At 47.6% G+C, this 20,541-nt stretch overlaps 1 protein-coding gene and 1 pseudogene across 1 annotated transcript; one reads left to right on the plus strand and one right to left on the minus strand.

Annotated features, from left to right (window-relative positions):
• The first annotated feature begins 3,744 nt into the window (after positions 1–3,744).
• Positions 3,745–14,311, plus strand: LOC100286003 (uncharacterized). Its single transcript, XM_008676160.3, has 20 exons — positions 3,745–4,423; positions 4,718–4,918; positions 4,993–5,066; positions 5,249–5,374; positions 5,468–5,561; positions 5,649–5,732; positions 5,845–5,988; positions 6,066–6,179; positions 6,254–6,322; positions 6,570–6,644; positions 6,834–6,938; positions 10,346–10,483; positions 10,580–10,672; positions 10,759–10,836; positions 10,921–11,175; positions 11,927–12,029; positions 12,292–12,466; positions 12,549–12,654; positions 12,993–13,082; positions 13,780–14,311. Exons 1-20 carry the CDS (start codon positions 4,307–4,309, stop codon positions 13,978–13,980), a joined length of 2,442 nt encoding a protein of 813 aa, XP_008674382.2. The 5' UTR covers positions 3,745–4,306; the 3' UTR covers positions 13,981–14,311.
• Positions 14,312–18,111: 3,800 nt separating this feature from the next.
• On the minus strand, positions 18,112–20,042 carry LOC103652201 (ACD11 homolog protein-like; annotated as a pseudogene).
• Between the last annotated feature and the right edge of the window lie 499 nt (positions 20,043–20,541).

The raw sequence follows: 20,541 nt of genomic DNA on the forward strand, positions 1-20,541 counted from the left end.
GTGTGCACCGGACATGTCAAGTGCACCAACGGCTCCCAGGCTGCCAACGGTCGACTGCGCTGTTTATGGAAAGAAATCGGGCACCGGACATGTCCGGTGTGCACCGGACTGTCCGGTGCGCCAGTCGATAGAAGGCAAGATCAGCCTTCCAAGATTGCTCTCAATGGCTCCTAGCTGCCTTGGGGCTATAAAAGGGACCCCTAGGCGCATGGAGGAGCACACCAAGCATCTCCTAAGCATTCCTAAGCACCAAGACATCGATTCCGCACCTTTGATTCTTTGCAATAGCGATTAAAGCTCTAGTTGAGTGGTGAACTCATTGAGTTGTGTTGTGAGCTCTCGTTGCGACTTGTGTGCGTGGTGTTGCTGTGATTTCTTGTCTTGAGTGCGTTGCTAATCCCTCCCTGCTCCGTGTTCTTTGTGAATTTCAAGTGTAAGGGCGAGAGGCTCCAAATTTGTGGAGATTCCTCGCAAACGGGATTGAGTAAAGCAAACAAAACACCGTGGTATTCAAGTGGGTCTTTGGACCGCTTGAGAGGGGTTGATTGCAACCCTCGTCCGTTGGGACGCCACAACGTGGAGTAGGCAAGCGTTGGTCTTGACCGAACCACGGGATAACCACCGTGCCATCTCTGTGATTGACCCTTGTTGGTTATTGTGTTTTGTTGAGGATTCCTCTTTAGCCACTTGGCAATTATTGTGCTAACGATTAACCAAGTTTTATGGCTTAAGTTTTTAAGTTTCACAGGATCACCTATTCACCCCCCTCTAGGTGCTCTCACGAAGTGACTGCGGTCAATTCGACCTTGCCAACTGAGGCACGTGTGTCAGGATAAGGCGTCAGGCGATCCTCGCATTGAATGCGCCTGCGATACGGTCGGTTGGTGAGGCGATTTGACCAAGGTTGCTTCACAACGAAGCCTGCCCGAGCTGGGGTTCGGGCGAGTCGAGGGTGCGTCCGTTGCTTGAAGAGGTCCTCGGGCGAGGCGAGAATTCGTCTGGGACTACTGTTCCCGTCCGAGGCTAGGCTCGGGCGGGGCGAGATCGCGTCCCATGAGCAGATGAAGCCTTGACCTGAATCGTGCCCATCAGTCTCTGCAGCTTGTGCTGATGGTGGTTACCAGCCGTGTTTAGGAGTGTTGGGGGTACCCCTAATTACGGTACCCGACAGTCGAGTAACTCCGTAGAGAGCCACGAACCTTCTCCACGCGCAAGTGGTGCTCCGCTTCCGGCTCCTCTCGGACGCTCCCCGCCATCTCCACTATCGAGCTTCCGGCTGAAAACCCCGCAGGCCTTGTTCCCTCCGGTAAACGGTGGCGGTCGTGACACAAACACGGTTGTCACGGTCTCGCAAGACTCTTGCCCCACTCAGTACAATTACAACGGCTCGCACAAGAGCCGAAGGGTTGTGTGGTTTATATAAACTCACTCAACTAGCTAGAATTCACCTAGAGCAAGCGCTAATGCGGTCGAACTAACCTAAGCACTTCGCAAAGCATCTACGCTAATCACCGAGTGATTCTATTAAGCACTTGGGTGTTTGAGCACCTGGAAATGTCTATAATATGCCTTGGTATCTTGCTTGGGCTCTCACCCTTGGAAATGCCCGGTTGGGGGTGTATTTATAGCCCCCAACACAAACGTAGCCGTTGGAGAAAAGCCGCTGCTCTCTGCGACACATCGGACAGTTCGGTGGTGCACCAGACAGCACACTTGTCGGCGTTTCGACCCCGGGGGGGTCCCTGGACCGACGAGTAAAATTGTCGCTGCGTGTCCCAGCCCAGATGGGTTGGCGCGAGATGGAACACAAGGGGGGAAACACGGCTCGTGTTATCCTGCGCCAGGGGATGCACTCGTAGTAGGGGTTACAAGCGTTCGCGAGGGAGAGAGAGAGTGAGCCTGTTCGTCAGCCCGTCCTCCCGCGCGACCCTCTCGCATGAGGGCCCTGGACCTTCCTTTTATAGATGCAAGGAGAGGGTCCATGTGTACAATGGGGGTGTAGCTATGCACTAACGTGTCCGGCAGAGAGGTGCCTGAGCCCTGTGTACATGCCAACGTGGTTGTCGGAGAGGTGCTAGAGCCCTGTGTACGCGGTATCATGGCCGTCGGAGGAGCGCTTGAGCCCTGTAGAAGCATAGCTGTCGGGGTTGCTGGGATCTTGCTGACGTCTCCTTGCTTCCGTAGGGGGCTGAGAACCACCGTCGTCATGGACGCACGCGGGGAGCCATCATTACTTGTTACTGGGGCGAGCCTGGATGGGACGCCGGTCTTGTTCCCCCGTAGCCTGAGCTAGCTAGGGGTAGGGTAATGATGTATCCCCCGTGGCGTGGTTGGTCCGAGCCCAAGGTCGGGCGAGGCGGAGACTCCTCCTGAGGCCGAGGCCGGGGTCGGGCGAGGACGCGATTCCTCCCGAGATCGAGGTTGAGGCCGAGCCTTGGGGTCGGGCGAGGCGGAGTCCTCCTTCCGAGGCCGAGGGTGAGGCCGAGCCCTGGGGTCGGGTGAGGCGGAGATCTCCTTCCGAGGCCGAGGCCTAAGGTCGGGTGAGGCGGAGCTTCCTGTTGCGCCTGAGGCTGAACTTGGCTGTTGCGAGCCTCACTCTGGCGGGTGGCACAACAGTCGGAGCGAGGCAAGCGGCGCTGTTTTCCTGTCATGTCGGTCAGTGGAAGGGCGAAGTGACTGCGGTCACTTCGACCTTGCCGACTGAGGCACGTGTGTGAGGATAAGACGTCAGGCGATCCTCGCATTGAATGCGCCTGCGATACGGTCGGTTGGTGAGGCGATTTGGCCAAGGTTGCTTCGCAAGAAAGCCTGCCCGAGCTGGGGTTCGGGCGAGTCGAGGGTGCGTCCGTTGCTTGAAGAGGCCCTCGGCGAGGCGAGAATTCGTCTGGGACTACTGTTCCCGCCCGAGGCTGGGCTCGGGCGGGGCGAGACCGCGTCCCTTGAGCAGACGAAGCCTTGACCTGAATCGTGCCCATCAGTCTCTGAAGCTTGTGCTGATGGTGGTTACCAGCCGTGTTTCCACACCGGATAGTCCGGTGCTCTTTTCTCCACAGTGCCACCTGGAATTAGCCATTGGCTTCGGTTCCCTAGTGCACCGGATAGTCCGGTGCTCCACGCATAGACAGTCCGCAGGCAACACTTCTTTCTTCTCTTGGACTCCTCTTGATCTTTATAATGTCTTCTTTTGAGGTGTTGCTTTCCTCAATGTCTTGGTCCAAGGTACTTTAGCATCCTGTGAACTACACACAAACACTAGCAAACTCATTAGTTCACGGATTGTGTTAATCATCAAACACCAAAACTCATATGGCCAAATGGCCCATAATCCATTTTCCTTACAGTTAGCTAATAAAATTATCTCACGCATAAGTGGCGTAATACCCTTAATTTAGTTTTTTGGATATGAAAGTTTGTTTTTAAACACTCAAACTTCATGTGTTATCCTGTTTTTCTTTTTCTTTTCAGAGGGGAGAATTATTTTGGGAATATCACAATTAAGTAAAACAAAACTCTAGAAAGATTACAAGTGTTGCATTTTATGCTAGAGCATCAATTTTTGTTTGTCAAATTTTCATGGTCTGCATTAATTTTTAAAAAATTGATAAAACACATTTGAATTTTAATTCAAAGGCTAAATATTAAATAAAAAGAAAAGGAAAATAAAAAAAGAAACCCCCTCACTCCCCCACCCGACCTTTCGGCCCACTCCTTCCCTGGACCCACCTCCTCATCCGCGCCCCGCCGTCTCACTAACCGCTGGGGCCTGTCTGTCGGCACTGTTCTCGTCGTACTGTCTCCCTCTCGCTGACCACTCGAGCCCGTCTGTCGGCGTGGTCGTTTCTTCGCGCTTCGTTAGCTCGCTGACAACTCGAGACCCACCTGACAGCCCGTTTCTGACCTGTGGGCGATATGCTCATATCCCATCTAACCTCCCGGCGGACCCACAAATCAGCTTCTAAGTATGTAACGCTGTCTGTGGTCGCAGCATTTGTGGCACCCTGACGCTCCAGAACCTTCTCCACAAACCGCTAAATCCACCAGCAATTCAATCCCCCATTTACCTACTCACTCACTGACAATCCGACCGAATCGGCGGGCCCGAAGTGCCAGGGACTAACCCCTCCCATCTTCTTGCTCCGCAAGGCGCACGCATTTATACGTCTCCCTCTCCCCATCGCTCCCCAAAACCCTACCACGTCTCAAAACCCTCGCGAATCGTCATTTCCGCTCTCTGCCACGCCGGAGCCCCCACTGCCCACCACCCGTTCCCGCGGCCTCGCCCTTTGCGTGGTTGAAGAAGCGAAAGATGCTCGGGGCCTCTAGGCGATCCCTCAGTGCCGCCGCCGCCGCCCGCAGCCGCGTGGCTGCCGGCGCTGCCTCCGCCGTCTCCGCCGACGCCGCCGCCTCAATCCCGCCCCGACCCGTGAGTGTGGCCATCCGTTTTACTTTCTTTGTTTATGCCGGTTAGCCATGTTAGGAGCCGTACACGCATCAATCTTGGCGGCGTACATTGGTTTAGCCGTTTAGGGGAAGTTTGTTGATTCGATTGCGTTTTTGTCATTTATCATTTTTTTTCTATTGATTGCCCTTTACTCTATTGGGTAAATTACTGTGGAAATTTACAAATTATATTAGAGGAAACTGTCATATTAACTGTACAAATTGAGTGCTGCCACCTGTTAATAAGCTGTATATTTCTGTTATGTTGTGATATCAGGCGAGCAATGGAGCGCCAGGGGTTCATCAGCAGCAGAAGAGGCTGCTCTCAGTGCTTGTAGCGCCCAAGGTTGCAGGAACCAGCAATGTTGTGTCCCTCAAGCTGATGGGTGGTGCCCTTACTGGGAGACGCTATGAATCGAGTGCGGCAGCAGTTGACTCCACGGACCCGCCAGCTGAGAAGCATGAGTACCAGGCTGAGGTACTTGTGGGGTGTTATCTTCTTCTGTGGTTTGGTTATAAGATGTCATGGTGTTTCCGCTACGTTCTATGCAGGTCAACAGGCTCATGGATTTGATCGTACACAGCTTGTATAGTAACAAGGAAGTTTTCCTTCGAGAACTGGTCAGGTGGGTCACAGTTACGGACACAATCTTTTTTCAGTTAACGTAGCCTCTTTATAGAGACTCCGGGTTCCTTGTTAATGTATTTGGTTAAAACTTGTGAAAATGCTATGTAATGACTGTATCATGTTTTTTATTTAATCCCTAACTTAGTTTGCTGTTTCATTTCCTCTTGTTTGTGCTTACAGCAATGCTAGTGATGCTCTTGATAAGTTGCGTTACCTGAGTGTTACGGATCCTGAGCTTCTGAAGGATGGTCCCCAACTTGATATTCGCATCCAAACTGACAAGGATAATGGAATAATAACAATTACGTAAGTATTAGTTACTTGCAGCAGGCCATTTACTTACCATACTTTTTAATTAAAAGTGATTTTTATTCTCGTCTTCATTTGCTTCATCTTCAGTGATTCTGGGATTGGTATGACGAAACAAGAGCTTATTGATTCTCTTGGGACTATTGCAAGCAGTGGAACTGCCAAGTTCCTGAAGGCATTGAAGGTGTGATGTTTCTGAGGATGGTGTCTTCTGTTTTTAAATGGCCTATATCTGGAATCCTGCCATTTACATTAATAAATTTTATAACAGGAGAGTCAAGAAGCGGGCATGGACAACAACTTGATTGGCCAATTTGGTGTTGGTTTCTATTCCGCATTTCTTGTTTCAGAGAAGGTACACTGTTACAATGATCTATCTTTATACTGGTTATTAATATTAATGAGAGTTTTTAGTCATCTCCAGAACTTGTAAGTGTTAAGTGAATACCTTCTCTTCTGTGCAATAGGTTGTTGTATCAACAAAGAGCCCAAAATCTGACAAACAATATGTTTGGGAAGGACAAGCAGATTCTGGTTCTTATACCATTAGAGAGGAAAAAGACCCGGAGCAGCTCATTCCTAGGGGAACTCGCCTTACTCTCTATCTCAAGGTATGTATGTGCTTATGCACATATGATCTAATTCTTGTCATTTGCTCTATTTTAATTGTCATATTTGTTATTTCCAGTGTGATGATAAGGGTTTTGCTCACCCTGAGAGGATTCAAAAACTTCTAAAGACTTACTCTCAGTTTGTTTCCTTTCCCATTTACACATGGGAAGAGAAAGGCTTCACAAAAGAGGTGAATAACCTTTTTCGTTTCTGTTTATTTTGTGCCAATATATCACTTATATGAGACATCCATTGATCATTAAGGTCGAGGTTGATGAAGATCCAGCGGAAGCCCAAAAAAAAGGTGATGATTCAGCGGAAACCAAAACTGAGGTAAACCTATAAGCAGCTGTAATTCTTTGCCCGATCGCTTCAGCTACTTTCTGCTGTGCTGCGGCCTGCGGCTGTGGATTTGGTTGGATGTTCCAAACTGAAGAATACTGTAGTACAATACTATGCTGATGAAGCCACAGCTGCAGCCAGCTGAAATGGGCAGGCTGCTTGATTTTCAACTGCTTTACTGGGGACAAAATTGTGTAGCACTTTTTTACTGGTTGAGTTAATGTTTCTCTGTATGCAGCCTAAGAAAAAGACCAAAACTGTTATTGAGAAGTATTGGGATTGGGAGCTTTCAAATGAGACACAACCTATTTGGGTAAGGTTCATTTTTTTTCTGTTTATCGATATAATCATGATTGTTTATGCATGCATTTTTGGAAATGTCAATGTCTGAGCCTTATGTGGTGAGTTTGCATGCGTGCCTTTATGTGTGTGTCTGCAGCATCAATACTGTGTTTTGGCAAAAAAGGTCGAACCTTATGGTATCTTTTTGTGCTGTTTGCAGCTTCGGAACCCCAAAGAGGTTTCAACTGAGGAATACAATGATTTTTTCAAGAAAACCTTCAATGAGTACTTGGGCCCTTTGGCATCATCACACTTCACTACAGAGGTACATGTCTTAATTTATATTGGTTGTCTGCTGTTTTTTATTTTGGTGATTCAATGGTTATTACTGTGATGGCTGGCTTAGATCTCAGAGTATATATGTCCCAAATGATCTGTACACCAAATTTGGAGAACCACTTAAAAAAATCAGCATATAATCAGTCTGAAAGCTGCTCTGGGTGTTCTGCCAAACAGGCTCATCATATAGAATCAGCATAGGTCACATTGCAGTAAAAAACTGTTTGGCAGAGCTCTGGCTAGATCCAGCAATCAGCATAGAATCACTTCTCAGCAAGGTTATTAAAACGATAAAACGTTGAAACGCTCATGGGTGAAATTTTGACTTTCAAACGTTTAAACAACGTTTAAACAATGTTTAAACGTAGTTTTAAATAACATAGGAAAATTACCAATATATCATAATTTTAGACAATAACATGAAGTTAAATACCAAAACAAAGAGGTTAGTGGCTTACCAAAACTTCACCCATGAGCCAGATTGGACCCCAAAAGTAACTAACAGACTGGGTTCAAAAGTAGCTAATGGTCTAAAACGCATGAAACACTGCGTTTTGCAGTTTAGAACGCTAAAATACGATTTCAACCTCTAATTAGAGTTTTGACGTTTAAACATAGTTTTAATAACACTGCTTCTCAGTAAAAAAACTGTTCGGGTTTGGTAGACCTCTACTAGTTTCAGCCTGGAAGCTGCAACAGGAGTCCTGCCAAACAGGCCTGTATACTCTGTAAATTCTAACCAGAGTTCAATATAACGGAGGATACAATCTCTGATACATCTAAAAAAATATTCAAAACACAAGAGTCTGAAAAAATACTGGAGGTTTCTGCAGCATGGATTGATCCAGCATGCATTTTATATTCATTCTTGAAGAAGATATTGCCACTATAATTCTGACACTCTAATATCTTTTGTCATTTTGGTTTGATCTGTTTTTTGAAAACCTACACACTTAATGTAATTGTTTCTTAAAACATTTGTATTCAATAGTTAACAACCTTCACTGGTTCATGATCTTTCAATTTAAGATCTATATGTGAAGTGACAACTATGATTTAGTCTTATGTACATTGAAATGTTCCAGTGTCCATTTGTATTGTAGAAGAGTGAACTGTTGGATTGATAGGAGATGTGGTACATATATATAGGGACTCAACTGGGCCGACAGCCCAATAGTGGTGCCGACCCACACACTCACACAGTCTAATATCCCCCCGCAGTCGCAACGGGGACACCACACACGATGAGACTGGAGTAGAGGCCAAAGGTAGGAGCCGATGAGTTGAGATTCCCCCGCAGTCGTAGCGTCGCGATGGTGCGAATGTTGCGGTTGGAGTAGAGATCGGTGTATGCTCCAAGAAGACGATAGCCCCTAGATGCCGAGGTAGCCGAAGTCGAGGTGGTCGCGGTCGGGAGACACGCAGCAGAAGCCTGATCTCCGGGAGGGGTTGACGTTCGAGCGTCAATGATCGGCAGGGCGACACAACAAAAGGGCACTGACAGGCCGACCTTCCTGCTTCTTCGATCGACCAGACGTCAAGGAGCCCCGCCAGGGAGGCCGACAGCAGCGCACACGTCTGCGTCGGTCATGGTGTCCGCGCCCACGGCAGAATAGAAGGGGAAACGGCAGATCTGGCCGAGAAGGCCACAGCAGCGACGGATCCAGCTGGGAAGACGCGATCCAGCCAAAGGGACGGCGAATCGAGCCGGAAAGGTCGCAGCAACGTGGATCCGGCCGGGAAGGCCGCGGCAGCGACGAATCCAGCGAAGGCGAAGAAGGGGGTTGGAGGCGGGGCGGGTCCCGCCGGGCAGGGGCCTACGCCAGACCTAGCAAGGGGTGTTGACGGCATCAGTGACGGGAGAAGCTTGAAGTGGGAGGCGCTGCTGGGGCGTCAGCGCGAGCAATTAGGAGGTGGCTAGCGCGATGACAAGGGGCTGCACGGGCGAAGATGCCGACACAGGGGAGAGGAGCGCAGGGTATCCATGCCCGGGAAGAGGTGGCCGACACTGGTGAGGACGGTGGCGCGCGTAGGAAGGCTGGGGGGCGCTGCGCGTGGGAGCGGCGGCGCGCAGGAAGGCCGCGGGGCGCTGCGCGCGGGGGTGGCCGGAGCGTCTTGAGCGGGAGCAGGCGCGGCGCGAGGAGGAAGATGACCGGGGTAGAGATGAGCAGGAGCGGGGAGAGCAGGAACGGCGATGCGTACGACGACGTCATCTCCGGCCACCCAAGGCTGGCGGTCGGGGACACGGTCGAGCACGACGAGGAGGCCGCGGAGGTTGAGGACGAGAAGGTAGTGGCCATGCGGCGACTGGAGAGAGAGAGGGGAGGAGGCGGCGACTGCTGTGAGAAGGACGACGACGGCTGGTCAGTGGAGTAGACGAGGGCGGGCGAGGGGCCTGGCGGCCACGGCGCGCGCCGAGGAGGCGACCCGCAGGAGGTCCCGCATGGACCGGCGTAGCGCGCGCGGCTGATGCCAGGTGGTCCAGCACCACCCTGCGCAGCGCGGCGCGGGCCTCGGCCTGGAGCGCGGTGAGCACGATCAGGGCGTCGCGGAGCTCGCGGAAGCAGCCGTGCGCGTCGGCGAGGCGGAGGGAGTCGTCCAACGGGGAACTGGAGGCCGGCGCGAGACTGGGGCCTGCTTCCCCTTGTCCGACCCAGCGGACTTGGCCGCCGTCGCGACGAGCTGGCGTGGGAACCAGAGTGGGCTTGCCGGCCACGAGCAGAGGGGCCGCGGACCGACGGCGCTGCGCGGGTCTGAGATGGCGGCGCGGCGCAAGATCCAGGGCGGGAGAAGGCCGATCGGTCCAGCAGCTCCGTCCATGGGTGCCGATCCGCAAGCGAGCGCTGCGTCGTCTCGGCCAGCCGACTCACGAAGAGGCGGAAGGTCGGCGTGGCGAGCACCGTGTTGGAGAGGCCTCGTGGCGGAGGACGGCGCGGAGCCGCCACCGGCAGCCGTGCTGGTCACGAGGAGCAAAGGCGCAGGTGTCGCAGCGGAGGCCATGGTTGGTGGAGCCCGTCAGCTAGGTGGCGGTGGCCAGGAAGGGAGCCGCCCTGGGAGGGAGGGATGAGCCTTCTGGGGCGACGGCGGGGCCTAGGCTGGCGGCTGTGGGTGTTTGAGGGAGCCGCCGGCAGCTGCAGTGGGAGGAGAGGAAAAAAACCCTAAACCTAATCCTTTGATACCATGTAGAAGAGTGAACTGTTGGATTGATAGGAGATGGGGTACATATATATAGGGACTCAACCCTAACCCTAATGGGCCCTAACCCTAATGGGCCGGCAGCCCAACAGTGGTGCCGGCCCACACACTACTCACACATAGTCTAACATGTATGATCCCAATTCCCAAAGAACATCTTCACACGCAAGTGATAATACTTGATCTAATTTGACACAGGGTGAGGTAGAATTTAGGTCAATTCTTTTTGTTCCTGCTACAAGGAAGGAAGATGTAACTGCTGATAGTAGGAAGACCAAGAATATCAGACTATATGTTAAGCGTGTATTCATATCAGATGACTTTGATGGAGAATTGGTATGTTCTTCACACATCAATCGTTCTTCATGATTTGTATCAAATTTAGTATCAAGCAAATCTGATCTGATATTTGAGAATTGTGATTCTGGCCAGTTCCCAAGATATTTGAGCTTTGTGAAGGGTGTTGTTGACTCAAATGACCTTCCATTGAATGTTTCTCGTGAGATTCTTCAAGAAAGTCGAATTGTAAGTTGCTTAACATTCTCTCTGTCACTTTATTAAAGTATATTAATCTGACGAGTTTGTGCTACCCCTTTTGCCATTTCACATAGGTTCGTATAATGAGAAAAAGGCTGGTGCGGAAAGCCTTTGATATGATACTTGGCATTTCTTGCAGTGAAAATAGAGATGTAAGCTTCCACATTTCCTTGTGGTTGTATGATCACTTCAATTAACCTCCCTCTTTGAGTTTTCTCATCTAAAATTAATTGTAGGATTATGAAAGGTTCTGGGAGAACTTTGGAAAATTTTTAAAGCTGGGTGCCATGGAAGATAAGGAAAATCACAAGAGAATTGCTCCTTTGTTGCGCTTCTTCTCTTCTCAAAGCAACAATGAATTAATTAGCTTGGATGAATATGTGGAAAACATGAAACCTGAGCAGAAGGACATTTACTTCATTGCTGCAGATAGTATGAGCAGTGCCATAAATGCTCCTTTCTTAGAGAGACTAACAGAAAAAGACTATGAGGTGAGAAATAAAGATACCTCAAAGAGTATTCTTTTGTTTAGATGGTTTAGTTCTTCACTTTTACAGTTTTATTATGGTATCGAATCCACACCACTCATGCCAATTTGTTGCTTCAATGACGAGTAGATTTTGGGACCTGGGCCACTGGTTTTGTTAAATTTCATGAGTTGGGACATCTTGGGAATGTGTGTGGACAGAAGCCAGTGGAAAGGATAGAATAGGTAGTTTTTAGCTGGGAGAGAGTTCTGCAGAGGACATGGAACCTTGAAAATTTTCAATTATCTTCATTCACCATTTAAATAGTCTGGGTACAATAACATGATCTAAAGAGACAATTATGACAAATCTAACTATTGAAATTGAATGGGCATCTAAGGACAAGTACTTGCTATCCTCTGCACGATATTGGAACAAGGCTTTGTACCATGTTTTAGTCAATTTCTTATTTTTTGCTTTGCAATGTCCATGCTTACTTTTTATGTTTTAGGAAATTTATTATTTTCGTTTTTCTGTGTCCATGTATTGCCTTTTCTTTTCTTTTGTGCGTCCTCTCGCCAGTGTTTAAGGTTTTCATGTCACTGGAAGAAGCCTATTAAGAAGAGAAGTGCCCCTACTTTGCTTACCCAGTCCCAGTTGGCATCAATATGAATTATTTTATAATGTAGTCAGTCAATTTTTATACTAGAGAGTGAATCTTATGAGATGGGATTAGCTTAACTAGCTTTATAATATATTTAACCTTTTTTGGTAGGTTCTACTTTTGGTCGACCCTATGGATGAATTGGCTATCCAGAATCTGAGCTCCTACAAGGATAAGAAATTTGTGGACATTAGCAAGGAAGATTTGGATTTAGGTATGCTCATAAATGTTTCGTGAACCTCTTATTAACTACTAGTACTTAGATGTAGCTGTCTTAATTCTGGCAAGGCTTTTATTGATATTGCCATCCATATTGTCATATGCATATTAAATGTGATAAATGAAGGATTTTGTCTTGTATGCATTACATGTCCGTTTGTTGGACATATTATTTCTTCAGAACTGAGGCAACTAATCTTTTACTTTGGTGATTTATTTTTATTGTTTCTGCTTGTTGTGATCTCTAAATGTACTAGGTGATAACAATGAGGAAAGAGAGAAGGAGATAAAGCAGGAGTTCAGCCAAGCCTGTGACTGGATAAAGAATCGCTTGGGTGACAAGGTTGCACGTGTTGACATATCTAATCGTCTCAGGTCATCGCCATGTGTTCTTGTTGCAGCGAAGTTTGGTTGGTCAGCCAATATGGAAAGGTTAGTGTCTATTAATTGTGAATCTTTGATGGTTTCTCTGATAGTTGGTACATAACTGTACAATCCTTGCTGTTTGTTACAGGCTGATGAGAGCACAGTCTATGGGTGATACAGCCTCTTTGGATTTCATGCGTTCGAGGAAAGTTTTTGAAATAAACCCAGAGCATGAGATAATCAAGGCCTTGAATGTAAGTTCTCAACCTGCTGTTGTCTCTTTCACTTTCAAATATTTAGGCTGGTAGAAAAGGACTGGCCTGATCGGTTGTGATTTTTGCTTCAGTGCTGTAGGCTGCTGCTGTAAGATAGTATTAGCCTTTTTAGCCAGCTAGCATTAGCAAAAGAAAAACTTCTGGTGATTAACAGCTTATGCTGCTTCTACAGACAGAAGTTGCACTTAGATCAGAGAAGTTTGTACTGCTAAAAATTGCTTTATGTATTTTTTAATTTTTAAGCATTGTGGTAATTTTGTTATTTTAGTCCACAAGCACTTTTTTTGGTTCTAATGATTTTTTTTCTCGGAATGCAGGTGGCATGCAGGAATAACCCTGATGATCCTGAAGCCCTAAAGGCTCTGGATGTTCTCTTTGAAACTGCTATGATTTCAAGTGGCTTTTCGGTGGGTACAGTGTCATGTTAACTTTTTGTGTTTAAGTTTGATTTTGAAATATAGAGACAGTAGAGCATAACCTGTCCATGTGAAATGAAACCAAGAATCAGCATAGGAAATGTTTACGACCATGGATCTATCAGATAGGATGAGGCAAAAAAATTATTTTTTAACATAAAACTACCACTTCCCAGCATTACAAGTGAAAGAAATATGGTGTGCTTAAAAAAAGAAATTTGAATGTGTTAGTTTTCTTATTGCATTGATGTTCTACGATTATCAATTATACAAGTGCTGGCAGTTTGGCACCTCCCTTCCCTTTTACGTTTCTGTTGGCGATTATTGTTTCACATGATTTTTTGGATTGACTAACAAAGGCCAGCCCCTGCCTAGGGGTGGTAATGGATCTCGATCCAAATGCTTCTTCTTCACAATTTCTTAGAGCCCAAGTATTTCTAGTTAAAAAATGAATAGAAATAGAGTTCGATCCTAATCCGACCGATCCTTAAATTTTGTAGTGTAGAATTTAAAGCCTGTTGTGATGTTCTTGTGGTTATGAATTGAACAACTCATTAATAACATCTCTAGTTTGTCTTTACTAGTTGTCCAAGTTCTTGATACCTGGTTCCAAAGCTGTGTCACTGCACGGCTACATTTACCTTGTGATTTGCCATCACCTCATTTCTGCCTTGTTGCTGTTGTGTAGCCTGACAACCCGGCGGAGCTCAGTGGGAAGATTTACGAGATGATGACCTCTGCCATCGCTGGCAAATGGTCCTCACAGCCACAGGCGCAGGCGCAACCTGCCGACCCAATCCCACAGCACGACGCACCTGTGAGGTCAGACGAGCCGCTTGAAGCTCAAGTGGTGGAGGCAGAGCCCGTTGAGGCTGGTCAGCAGAAGTGAGGGCCTGTTCGTGCAGAATCTTTGTACGGAGTAGTTTTGAACCGTTGTGCACAACATGGCTGAGAATTTCGAGTATTTGTTTTGACGGCCTGTATCTGTGTCATGAGCTGTTACTGGTAATGTAAGACGTATTGGTTAGAAATTAGGAGATTAGGAATAATCGGGTAGCTGGACTACTTGAACTGGTTCCTGAACCATCAGGAGGGTTATGGACTCATGGTTAGCTTCTACTGCGTCCTTGGGGGCAGTAGTAATTTTGAAGCCAATTCGTTGTTTTGTAGGCTCTATTTCTGTTTGGCTTTAATACATATTGGTTTCTACTGTTTCTACAGCGTTTTGTCTCTATCTTTGTAATTGGATGTCTGGGCGTGCATAGCCATGCTTGCATGAGCCTATTTCGTTAGATAGTGTCAATTTCTATGTGTATCTGTGATAACAAACCAAACACAGGCCGAGCCATAGTCAATACATGTAAAGAGTCTTGCTCTTCATATGCGGACAGGCCGAGCCATAGTCAATACATGTAAAGAGTCTTGCTCTTCATATGCGGACAATCAAACACACGGTATGAATTGAATTATACCTACAGCGGTTCAAACAAATGACTTTAATCTAAAGCAAATATCCCATAATGACTTTAATCTAAAGCAAATATCCCATCTGTTTACCTTGCTTCGGTCCACCTAACGTTTTTACTATTTTCGTTCTAGAATATTTGTCGTTTGTTAGTTCATTTTTGAACTAAAATGTGACAAATAAAAAAAAGGAGTGAGTATTTTATACACTCCCAACCAAGCTTAGAGTTTTATCCAATGTAATATGGTATCTAACTAGGACTCTCTCCTACCTCCTTCCCACATTCCAACCATTGGCCCCTCCACCCTTGGCCACCGGCCCTCTCACCCTTATCGTTGGTCCCTCCCACCCTACGTCGCCGCCACCATCTTTCCCTCTCGCCCCTCTTCCTGTTGCCTCCTTGGCCTGTCTTGCCACCGCTCATGGGTGTAGCCTTATCGTCGTCGATCCTCTCCCACAGGCCACTGGGGCCACCCCTTTTCCTTTATGTCGGTTTCCCCTTCGACCATGGGTACCTCAACTATCGTAGACGTCACGGGTGAACTCGGCATAAGCGCCCCGCTTCTTGCCGTTCCTGGGCTCGGCGCGGATGTGATCCTCCATGACGTCCTTGTCTCCACCATGGCCGTCGTCACAGACCTCTCCGGCATGGTCTGGCTCGCCGTCGTAGCCAACTCATGCGGAGGTGTGCTGACCCCAGCAACGCTCGACTTCCCGCGGCGCCTAGCACGACGCCCTCTCCCTCGCCCGCCTCCCCGTGACCCCGCCACGTGGCCGTCTGCGACCCTCGGCTCGTTGTAGCACGCCTGGAGAGCCCCCCGGCTTCACCGCCCCTCGTTCTCCTCTCGTCGACCTTGTGTGGACCCTCCTCACTTGTCACACCTGAAATTAAGGATAAATCCGGGTGCATCTCATATATGCGCCAAAACAAGATCCACACATACAATGACTCAGTATATAAAGATGAATGTCATAAACTTTATTACTTAACGAGAATGTCTTATAAAATAACTGACAATAAATAAATTGAGCTAATATAACTATCTCCACGACACCAAAGTTGACTGGAAGACGATGCCTAGATCTCGTCAAACTCGTCGTCGTAGTCCTCTAGTAGTACCTGCTCTTCACCTAGTGTGATTATAGCAAGAGTGAGCTCCCATACGGTCATCGCTCATCAATACGGGTAATGTGTAGTGTAAGGCTTTCCAAGGAATATGGTTAAGGCCGAGCATTGCTTTTAATGTTGCTGGTCAAAATTTTATTAGCAATTACTAGGTATAAGTGAATATCAAACCAATTAAATAATAGATCATAAGTAACAACTAGGTATATGCCCGTGCGTTGCTACGGAATCAATATGCTAAAATATATTGATATGTAAAAGCACTAATTGTTATTCTATAGTCTTATTAGCATGTTAAGGATGTTTTCATCGAGAGGTGATTCATTATCAACCTCTGCATGCTCGTCAACTTGTACTTCGTTTTTCTCCTTCGAAGAATCCATTTTGGCACCATTGTAATATTGAATTCCTACGTTAATGAATTTGTTACAATAAAAGCAATATTTTTTGAACTATTGCGAATACATGATGAAACATTAAAAGAACTGAGGTCGATATTCTATATTCATATTGAGATTCTAATGGGTTTATCAAAATCTACTCGCTGCTGTTCTCAGGGTGTCCAGCTAACCAGCCATGGCAAACGCAAGGCAAGCCACCGTGCAGATCCACGTGCAACCTATCGACCAGAAGATGTCTTGCTGCTCTTGCTAAGATCGCATGATTTCTTCAGTGCCTTGTAATCAACACGCCATTAGTACCGTTTGTAGATGTATTTGCATTACTTGTTCACGAAATGCCTTTGCTTAGTATCTCTTCGTTGGTCAGATGGATAGAGAGCTGCTGAAGTGTAAGATCACCATAAAGAGACCATGCAGCGTTCACTCAACTTATGGAGCTTATGGAGCCCTGTAGTGCCGTGACACGACGTCAGCTCGTGTGTCATCGCTTGACACCTCGAGACACCAATACGCAATCGTCGTTGCCGGGCAAGTGTGTCGGTACCGCGCTAGGGTTCCCTCGGTGGGTCTATGCCAAGCTACTCTTATCGTGAGTTTGTGCATGCAACTGGCCCTAGTGGTCCGACCTCTGGCCTCAAGCCTCACAATCGTGAGTGTGTGCATGCAACAGGCGGCGACGGTCCGGCCTCTGGCATACCTAAACTGGAGCAACATCCACGGAAGAGAGATATGCGTGGCATCAAGAGCAACTATAGGACACGACACCAACGGGAATAGAACGCGTCATCCTGGCGTTATTTTAGTGATTAGATTGAGGACGAGTCCTCGATTGGCACCAGTAGACGCTAAGTAAAATCCTGATATGCTTCAACAGTTGCCCAATCGTAAATTGCATTGCCTATAAAATAAACATGAGACATTTTATACACAATATACATCACTCTTGATCTAAGTACACAACAGAGCACCTTCTGCTCTTGCTAATGAGCTGAGGTCGGCTGCTAACCCAACATAAAATTCAACTTGTACATAGAGGGAAAAAGAACTTGTACATGGAACAATTGAAACAATATTATTTTTAACTTTTCCTTCATTTTTTTATCTTGGTCACTTTAGTGTACAAGCTGTTACTGAAAACATTTATGATCTCCACTTGGACAACCTTCAGAAATGATAAGAATTTGGTACTGCACACATAGAAGACACCAATTCCCTAAGCTGCACAAAATTATTGCTGCCTTTCTGATTAATACCAGTAAGATGGGAAAAAAGCTTATATGTTCCGAAGAAAAGGAAAACTCTGCCTCAAGTCAATTTTTAAAAAACAGTTCCAATAACTCAATATGGATAAAAAAGCTAAAAAACATTACGATGTATTTCGACTAAACTCCAATTAGTAATGAATGAGCTGTAGGCCGTCTTTCATGTGAATCTTTGATGGGTCGATTTTGCCGTGCAAATCCTGGCTGCAAGGAAGTTAAATGCAACGAGAGGAGTGTCAATAGAAAAGAAGTCTGAAAAAAATCAAAACTCTGTTCATTGAAAAGAAATCACAAGACAGTTTCAAATCCTAAAGAGAACACACCTGGTGCGTAAAAGCTAAGCATTCTGTTGGCATGGTACCTGCATGATCAAGGTGCAATCAATTGAGTGTCCTTGAGCATGGTACATTCTTGACTATTAATTGAGAATTTGGGAGATAAGCATCAGCCACATCCTTAATATAAGTAAAACACTTCTTGTATATAAAGAGAGAAGCCAATGTTAATGCTTAGCACAAGTAGTGTCAAGTGTAAATGATTGTGTTCTGTGTTAATTCATTCTTTAATAGTCCCTTGTCATCAAGGACATATATCTATAGCATTGCATTTCAAGACAATAGAAGCAGCGTTGGGTGACCAAAGTAATTATATATCCAGCACACTCATGATAGAAGAAATGCTATGGTGTAATCAGCATAAGTAAACAGGACAAATGGTTCAGCATGGAGAATGAGGATCTACATATTAACAACAGTTTATCTTGGCGTTATGAAATAGAAGCATCAATGTATCTCCTCATCTCCTTCTACACGGAGAAATCTGCGTCAACAACCAATAAAGGACACTGTTAACACTTGACATGAAGAGTCGGCAGAATATCTGCGTTTCAGACATGGCATATCAGATGCCTAACAGTTGATGATAGAGCCTCTGCCGCAAAACATTTGATTAATCCCTCTCTGGAGAAATAAAGGCATTTTCTTTCGAGAAAACGAAATTCGAAGATTGGTAAACTTGCAATCCGTCGAAACACGGTGGGTCTTCATGTTTGCTTACCAGTTTCATTCAGCCACACTACTGCTCCCTGGTTGGAAGAGTGTACATGCCAGCACCAACAGCCTTCCTGATCGCCCAGCTAAGAAACAACGCGCAGACCTGCCCGTAAGCTGTCGTAGCAGCATCATACAATGTCCCCTGAAAAAAAGAAGTGCCAAAGAACAGAGCCACCGGTCAATATATAAGTATCATTTTAAAACAAAACAACTATCTGTCCAAATCATAGCACTTGACAGTTACACATGCAGTAATAGCCTGTGAGCACCAGCTGGCAATTTGGCAAATGTATTTAACCACATGACAACCAGTTCTGGATCATGCAGTTGTCATCGCACACATACTGACAAAAGGACATCATACGCTGTATACAGGCCTTGAGATTCAGTGAGGGTGGCCTATCTTGCCTGAAATATTCAGACTTTAGTGATGAGATGTGTTCATGTTTGGTTGAATGTAAGGAGACGTACTCGGTATCGAGGAATTGCTCGAAGAGGGCCTTAATGAGGTCGAGGCCGAGACGGACCCTGCGCAGGTTCCAGGAGTGGCTTCCCTGCTTCTTCAGCAGTCATTCTGGATGTCCTTGTCGAGGATGTCGCTCAACATGCGGTACGACTTGCCGGCACCGATGAGATCGTTCACCTGGAAGGATGGATGGGTGAGCATTCAGTATTCGCACGGGGAGGCACCGTTACAATCCTTCGCCGGGAGTACGCTGTACGCGTGAGCAATTTTGATTGGTATACTAACATCGACCACTGAAATTTTGAAAGACTCTGCACGCAATCGAGAAGGAAAAAGAAGCTTCCTTGGAAAAAAAGATGCAAAGTTTCGATTCCTGTGATGATGCAAAATTTCAATAGCAAGTTAACAAACACACTTGAGTAAATAACATATCATAGAGAGCCATGAGGCCACTCTGTCCAACGGCAGCGCAAGCCTTTCCATCTAGCTCCGTCTGTGGCTTTTGCATATCAGCAAAGCTGCTATTGACAAGCTTCCTGTACTTGAGCCTCGGTGGATGCTGCAAGATCTGATGAAAGTAAAAAACAACGTGGCACCATGTTATCCAGGCATAGAGATCGCAACAACGGTCCAAGCGATCCCGGTAGGGGCGAAAAATAGGGGGGGGGGTGAAGATCATCGCGCAGAATCAATCGCGAAAAGGATCGGTCGGTGGGACAACAGGATCGTCGGGCGCTCACCTTGGTGACATACTCGATCTCGGCGAACCTGAATGCCATCCGGAGGCTGCTAAAGAGCACGGAGACGAGAGCGCAGGTGTCGCTGGAGGGAGCGAGGCGGAGCTTCCCGCCATCGGCCTCTATGCGACATCTGTCGTGGTGCAGCGGGCGGAGGCTAGGGGTGCCGGGCAGGGGCGTGGTGTCGCTTGTGGACGCCTATGATCAGATCTGGATGGAGCTTGGCCGGACGCTGGCTACCCACGTCCATTGTGGTGCCACCGACCACGCCTTGCCAGTTCTGCGCTTGTCGGAGCTCGGATGCGGTGGGAGAGGGGCAGACGACTGCCCAGGGGAACTCGCCCGCGACGGCCATTAGGGGAGCTTGGAGAGGGGCGGCGCTGGTGTCCTTGGATCCATCAGCGTCGACCTCGCGAGCTAGGGCTAACGTAGATCCGGACATGGGCAGTCGTCCGCCAAAGCGACGAACGCGACGACGTCCTCGGCGCACCCGACGTGCGCCACGCCGATCTCCACGGAGGGCCTGCCGCGCCCTCCCCCTGCACGATGGTCGACATCACGAAGCCGCCCAGGGCCATAGCGCGTGGCCCAACTCGCCGCTGCCCCGCCTGGGGGATCCGGCTGTGGTCAGGTCGATGGCGAACCGACCGCCTCAGGCCGCTGGGACGCCGGACTCGGCCACGCACACGCCCGAGCCCGCGATGTTGCTGTTGTGGTCGGGCACCAGCTCGAAGCGGTAGCCCAGCTGAGCATCCCCGGAGCGGAGTCGGTGTGGATGCCGCATAGGTTTCGCGGAGGCGGGGGCACACGCGGAGAGGGGAGGCGGGGGCACGAAGATGGTCTACACTATTGCCTTAATAGATAGTAGAGATAATGATACTTCCCACAATGCACTGCATGACAGGTTAAGGTTTAATTCCATAATTTACTCATACGAGGGT

Source organism: Zea mays, chromosome 3, assembly GCF_902167145.1.
Source record: "Zea mays cultivar B73 chromosome 3, Zm-B73-REFERENCE-NAM-5.0, whole genome shotgun sequence".
Classification (NCBI taxonomy): domain Eukaryota; kingdom Viridiplantae; phylum Streptophyta; class Magnoliopsida; order Poales; family Poaceae; genus Zea; species Zea mays.